A 7,400-nucleotide genomic window follows, 5' to 3' on the forward strand; every position below is an offset into this window, starting at 1 on the left:
CGAGACCGCTTCCTCTCATGTAGTCCTACCCTAATCAGTCGATGACTTGGCGATTGATGTTTGTTGTTTGCAGACCCCAATTTGTCTATTTTCATCCCTCCTTTTCTCCTAAAATGAAGGTATGTCTAATGTTTGATCTGACATATGATCATCTTTCGCTAGTTGTCCCTAACCCAAGTTTTAAGGTTTCTCACCCATTGCATATTTGTAGTAAGCTATCAATTGACAAGTTAGGGATATAAATTCTTGCTAGTTTCATGTGATAATATTATTTATTGAGCTTGTGACGGTGGTGTCAACTGAAAGAAACTTTTTAAAGTTAAAATTATTGAAAAACTATTTGATGTCCACAATATCTCAAGAAAGATTAATTTTTTTGACAACTTTATATATTGAGAAGAAATTGCTAGATGAGATTGATATTGATACCATTATCAATGGCTTCATATCTAAGATGCTAAATAAATTGTTTAAGATGATCTTTGGAAAGTGTCTGAGGTGAGTGTTGTTTTTTATATACTTTAAGTGTTTATCAGAAATAATTTTTTAATACATCAAATATTATATTTATAATTTATATATTAATTAATTTTTTATATTTTAATTTAATAAGATATGTTTTTAGTTTTGTCCCAAACCACCAAAGTCTCATAAACAGCCTTACGAGTGGGACGTGGGAGGATGAGTACCTAACCCAACTGAAGGAAAGATATAGCTAGGGCCAGTAATGGGCTTTGCTGAAAACCACTGCCGCTTTGGGCTTTTGATGCCTTCCCAGGCTGGACCGTCGCTGGGACGAGCCAGATGGCAGCTTTGCAGCGATCACAAGCCCTGCTCCACCCTCTAAAAAAAAAAGCAAGCCGTGCTCCACCAGCAGGCAGAATCGTATTAAACTAGCACGGATCTCCACGCAATTCCTCTTGTCCCTTCTCCTTGTCTGAGGACTAGGCATTCTGATCCCGGTTATGCTGTTCCCTTGGCCTTGAATGCTTTGCTGCTTTCTGTTCAGATGGCAAACCAATCGGCACTTGTGCAGATCAGAACAAGATTAGCAGCTACCGAGTCAATTATTAAACCAACAAATCGTATTTATTCCCCCGATATGATACGGAGGCGCCAAACAAAAAGGGGCTCCAGTGCTAACCACTCTTTTGGTGGTGCACTGGCTGCTAATGACCCAGCACAAGCAGATGCAACGCATCAAATCTGTCATCTGTGCCACGGCTACTGCTTGTTGTGAGCTCGTGACACACCGACATCAAGTTATGGCTATGCATGAAAACTCTAGTTGTACATCGCAAATGTGGAAGCATGAATAATTTCACATGAACTCGTAGAGGAAAAGGCGAGATTTTCGTATGAATCCTGGCCAAACAGGGCTCCCGCGTGCCGAGACCCCATGGGGGGTGGCCATGAACCCGAGGAGAGGAGAGAACAGAACAGAAGACCTTGGAAGGCGAATCGAACGTGAATGGATCATCGACTCATCGTCGCCTTGGTTGTTGGCCGTCGACCCCATTTTTGCCGGCACGGGATTTGATGGCCAGTTTTGGTGCCTTTCCAACGTCAAATCCCCACATAATCCGTGCATAGAGAAGCTGTCTCCCTTGATTGTTCTTAGGCAGAGTTTAGTGGCCTCAACACTAGCACTTACTACTACTAGTGCTCCTACCTCCATGCATGCATGCCAGCTAATGCTGCTTGCTTGTGAGCTTGTCCATGGCACTTCAGTACAGTCCAGATGGCAGCACGGTTTGAGCTGAGCATGGGTGAATCCATCTTGACCGTGCTTCACTTCAGTTCAGCTCGATCTTTTGTAAATGTGGTCGATTTCTGCTTTTGTATCACCGTTGCAGTGCTGCAGGACTGTAGTTTTCTGCATTTTTGTTTCAGTACTCGTAGTACTCTCCTACTGACTGTAAATTTTTTAACTTGACCGGGTTTTGACCTGCGGTACAGTAGCTTACTTGCTGCTAGTGGTCAGCAGAGTATCACGAGACCGAGGTGGGGCGTAAAAATAGCTACAGATCGCCATGCAGCGCCGTTGTCCTGTTGCACGGGCAGGGAATTAATTGGCGCTTTTGGAGCCTGCCGCGGCGAAAGGTTTCTGGAAACCTGCAAAGTCCAATCGACTCCATCGCCGATCACAAGCAGCAGCAGCAGCATCTGGATTTGAAAGGCGCATCAGGATTCGCGCCAATCTTCTTTTCCTCTCTCCCTGGCCAATGCCTGCCTTGTGTCACCGTCTCTCTGATCTGTGCAATGCGATGCCTAGGGGACCTGAACAAATCACAGAAAAAGCCATCGCAATTCACAAGCCTGCAGTGAGACCATTACTCCCAAATCATGCCATTAATTCTGCCTGCCCTGTTTGTCTGCATGGCGCGCAATCAGATCCGGCAGTTTGCACCTTCCATTTATACACAAAGCAGATGGTTTTATTCCAAGTCTCAAACAGTCTCTTGCCGGCTGTAAAACGATCACTGATCAGTGAGTCGTTGGGACTGAGACAGCCATTTCTTGCAGGTTTTGGCATGAGTTGCATGGCTATGGCGACAGCAACATCTCTCTGCTCCTGGCTACGGATCGCGTGATTCGTTGTGATTCGAAATTTGTACCGGTAGAAGAGCAGATGCAGGTCAATGGAACAAAAGTGCAAGGGAAGTACCAGTACATGTCAAGTTCTTCCTAGACAGGTTAACAAGTCACAAATGCCGTATCCTGCAGAAAAAAGTACAAAACGAATGGTACTGGGCAACGCGAGAATCACACACGTCATCGTTAATCCTGCAAAAGTCAATGCGATTATAATATTAGCTCAAGTGACTCGATCAAGGGAAGAAAAAAAAACATAAGACACCGACAAAACCAGCAAAAAAGGGTGTGGGGGGGGGGGGATGATGAGAGAGACCAAGCAGATCTTAGCACATCAACAAACATCACCACCGAAAGATTTGTTTTTCTAATTCTCCATCCATTGGTGTCACCTTCCCAATGACCTCACCGCAGTGACCCACACTTGCATGTCCTATTCGGAGTACGTTGCTAACCCATACCTAATACTCCATTGCCTTATCTAATCCATGGACTAGGCTAATCCTTGCAATTTATATTCCAATGTGACTTCTCACACAAAGCTTCCCTCCCATCTAAACCTGCAACTGCAAGTACTACTCTACTCTTTATTGTTGCATCGCCATCCACCACCCGCCCAGAAAAAGGTCCAAGAATTTAGCAACGGTAATCAAGAATGGCCACGCCAAGATCCTTCCCCGACTCCTAGCACATGCCCAAGAATTGTCTCCAAAAAGATTCCATCTTTTTGATTGGTCATAAAGCAAAGCCTCTGCTTTTGATCTATACTGGTTTAGTGATTTCGTTTGCTCTGGTTTCGTGAGTTGTGTGATTGATACAAGGATGAGTAATTCTTCGGGGCTGCTGCCTCCGCCATCGCCGTCGCCACCGCAGCCTCCGGCGTCCCCGCCGGCGCTTGGCAACGTGGAGGCCAAGATAAGCCCGAGCATCCTCTTCATCGTGGCCATCTTGGCGATCGTCTTCTTCGTGTGCGGGCTGCTCCACGTGGTGGTGCGCCACCTGCTACTGGTGCACCGCCGGCGCCGCGCACGGGAGGACGCGGAGAGCGTGACGGCGTTCCAGGGGCAGCTGCAGCAGCTGTTCCACCTGCACGACGCCGGCGTGGACCAGGCCTTCATCGACGCGCTCCCGGTGTTCCTGTACCGCAACGTCGTGGGAGGCGGCGGCGGGCAAGGCGCGGGCAAGGACCCGTTCGACTGCGCCGTCTGCCTGTGCGAGTTCTCGCCCGACGACCAGCTCCGGTTGCTGCCCAAGTGCAGCCACGCGTTCCACCTGGAGTGCATCGACACATGGCTGCTGTCCCATTCCACGTGCCCACTCTGCCGGAGGTGCCTGCTCGCCGAGCTATCGCCGACGTGCAGCCCCGTCGTGATGGTGCTCGAGTCCGAGAGCTCCCGCGACATGGGCGCCTCGGCGACACGGGCCAGAGACGACGCCGACGGTGAGCCAAGCGGCGTCGGCGGTGGCGCGTTGGGGCAGGAGGAAGCAGAAGAGGTGGTCGAGGTGAAGCTGGGAAAGTTCATGTGCGTGGAAGGCAACGCCAATGCGAATGCCACGGCCAACGGAGGGGACGGAGCTGGCACCAGCAGCGACGTCAATGGCGATGTTAATGCCAAGGCACGCCTCGGGCAAAGAAGGTGCCACTCCATGGGTTCCTACGAGTACGTCATGGACGAGCGCGCTTCGCTACGCGTGGCGATCAAGCCGCCCAAGAAGAAGCCAGCAGTCTCCAAGTCTTGCCGCCGCGGCGCCATGTCTGAATGCGAGTTCGGCGCGTCCAAGCGCGGGGAGACGTCGCTCCGCCTGCCATTCCCAGAAACGGTCCCGAAGCAGCAGCAGTCCGACGCGGCCATGGTTAAGCTCGCTAAGGACAGCTTCTCCGTGTCCAAGTTTTGGATGGTGCCGTCCAAGAAAGGCACCGACGCGGCCGCCGAGAGGCGCACGGTGTCGTTCCGGTGGCCGGTGACCAAGGGCGAGGAAGGCAACGAGAAGAAGAGCGGAAGCGAGGCGGACTGGGACGTCGAGGGCCGAAGCTGCGGCAACAGTGTCGTGTCGTCTCTCGCGGAGGAGAGGCCGTCGTTCGCGAGGAGGACCTTGCTCTGGGTCGTCGGAGGCCGGCAACACAACAGAATCGGGAGCTGTTCTTGATCAGCATTTCTATCAAACGCAAAGGAAAACGATTCTTTTCTTCTCTCTTTCTTTGTGTTTTTTTGGCAGATTGGTAGTGATTGAAGCAGGAAGTAATTTGTAAAACCTCATAAGCTATGAAGATTCTTTCTTTTACTTGTGTACTTGATTCCGGTTTGTTTTAGCAGTGAGAATCCATTTCTGATCAGAACTCGGAAACAAATGTGACATAATTCAACTCCAAAATCATCTCCAGTTACAAATGGACAAATATTTAGCTCGTAAATTTGCCACTTAAATTGCCTCGTAAACTGTACGATTTGTTTATCTGATCTCCAGCAGACAGTGGATCAGTATGCTGGCCGGGCTCATGTAACATCTGGTGATGCTTTGCTTGCTTCTCAGAAACCAGACTGATCGTGATGCGGATCCCGGACAAAGGAGCCGCTGCACGCATGGAAAGGGAGTTTGTTTGATCCATGCATTTGATCGGTCGGCTCGTTGGTCACTCATCGGTGGTGATCGCCATGTGCAGTGTGCTCCTTTGTTTGCTCCTGCTAGTATATGGAATGGTGGCAGGATCGCTTTCTCTTTTTGCAGAAGCTGAAACACAGGCGTGCTGTCAAGTTTAGGAAGCTAGTATCTTAACCTGATCTGTAAAGGGTCAACAAAGATTCTTTCCTCTGTATCCATATACTACCTCTCTTTCCCCCCACACTGGGGTGCTGAACCTTAGAATTTGATTCTCAAAGTTCTGAAAATTTGTGGATCCAATGTTTCAGCTGTTAGTACTACTATTACATATTTACATATAATTGCAAATGCTACATATCTAAGCCATCTGGGCATCCACCCAGATCGGACAGCCACGTTGTAAACTAAAAAGAAACTCTGCTCCTCTCTTAATATGAAACGGCAGAACCTGTCTGATTCCGTAAAAAAAAACATATAGTTGCAATGTCGAGTATAACTAGCAATCTGAACTTGAGCTCTAACTCAGGTAATGGTTTTATGTATGAGATGGAACAGTGGTCAAGAAAACTGGTCCTGCTGCTGCTCTACTTGTGACATTGGAGATCTTCTCTCCTTGTCATCATCTGTAGATTTTGGTTCGTGAGCTGTTACTCCATTACTGCTGACAACAGGACGGTGGACTCCGTCAGGCTACAGGCTGTTCCAACAGTCAATGCGCTTTGGAAGAGCGTACTACTCCACACCGTTTTTAGATCTCTGTTGCATCTCTCTATCTTTATTCCGCTTTTGAGCCATGGAGGTTGGTGCGATGCGAGCGTGTCGTCCGCAGCAAACAAGTCAAACGCATCAAACCATGAAGGTTTAGCGTGATCTCCACCCCCAAATTCCCATTTTATCTCCCCAAAATTCCCATTCCCTCCCGTCATCTCCCTTCACTCCAACGAGCTGTCAACGTGATATAACTCCCTCCGATCATAAATACATATCGTTTTGAAAAAACTTTTAAAATTTTAACTAACAATAACTTTCAAAATATTTAATTTAAAAACTTTAAAATTATATATGTAGATTTATTTTGAAAAAATCTTTTATAATATTACAAATCTATTATCTTAATATTTAAGAGGGAAAAAGAACAACCATGTTCGCTCTCAAAGTCACGAATTGGAAAAAAAGAAAAGATATAGACCATTTATTATTATGAACATCTAACGGTTTAGATTAAATAAAAATCTATATCGAATACAATTAATAATCTACTCCATTATCTTAATATTTGAGGAGAAAATGAGCTGCCACGTTCGCTCTTAAGGTCATAAAATTAAAATAAAAAAATTTAGACCACTTATTATCATGAATAGAGTCGAATGCTGAGGGGTAACCAGGTGTGCCCCAGCCCACCCTAAAAATGAGAGTTGTGCGTCCTTATGTGCACCCTATGAGCAAAATTGATGCAGCAGTTTTATTTTTAATTTGGATGAGACAAATTAACTGCGTATATCCTTGGCCTTGATGGTCAATTCATTTGTTCTTGATGCTTAGACTTTTTTCGGTACATTGGATGCACTGAAATCAGATAAATTAGTTTAAATATCATGTTGTAAGTGTTAAAAATAGTTGTTCTCAGTTGAGTATTTGCTACACTGGTTAACTACCTTGGGCAACTGAATCACACTTGGCTTACTGAGTTACTTTGCAGTTCGGTACTACAAGTATAAAGTAGGTGAAATAGATTTGAGAGACTTTCTTTCCAACTTAATAACTTTATTATTCATATGAGAAGTGATGGTAGGTTTAATGATCTAAAGACTCTTGATGAGCTCTCTGTTAAGCTTTTTCAAAAAAAACATTTAACATACAACTTGACTTATTTACCTCTCAAATTAGTATTGCTCTTACTGGTGGCTACGGCGAGTGTCAAAAAGAGTATTTTCTGGTATGATTTTTGTGAAAAGCAAGTTGAGAAATTGTATGGGTAGTCAACTATTGAATGATTGTCTCGTGGCATTTATAAGTGAGCATGTTTTTAAAGGTTAGTGTTGACGATGTAATCAAGCACTTCCAAAATATGGGTCATTGAAGTGTGAAATTGAAATTGAAATTTTCTTTAGATAATTTGCAATTTATATTCATGTAAAACCAACTGGTACTCTTATTTGAACTATTTCTATTGCATTTTCCCTAATTTGAACCTTAATTTTATT

At 45.7% G+C, this 7,400-nt stretch overlaps 1 protein-coding gene across 1 annotated transcript; it reads left to right on the forward strand.

Moving 5' to 3' along the window:
- Window positions 1-3,044: 3,044 nt before the first annotated feature.
- LOC133920338 (RING-H2 finger protein ATL13-like) lies at window positions 3,045-4,888 on the forward strand. Its single transcript, XM_062364951.1, has one exon. The coding sequence runs from the start codon at window positions 3,418-3,420 to the stop codon at window positions 4,741-4,743; it is 1,326 nt and encodes a 441-aa protein (XP_062220935.1). The 5' UTR covers window positions 3,045-3,417; the 3' UTR covers window positions 4,744-4,888.
- Window positions 4,889-7,400: the final 2,512 nt, after the last annotated feature.

The sequence above is a fragment of the Phragmites australis genome, chromosome 6 (assembly GCF_958298935.1).
Source record: "Phragmites australis chromosome 6, lpPhrAust1.1, whole genome shotgun sequence".
NCBI classification, from domain to species: Eukaryota; Viridiplantae; Streptophyta; class Magnoliopsida; order Poales; family Poaceae; genus Phragmites; species Phragmites australis.

What these genes read in the sequence shown, in the direction of transcription:
- LOC133920338 (XM_062364951.1), top strand. Translation starts at nt 3,418, where the DNA reads ATGAGTAATTCTTCGGGGCTGCTGCCTCCGCCATCGCCGTCGCCACCG.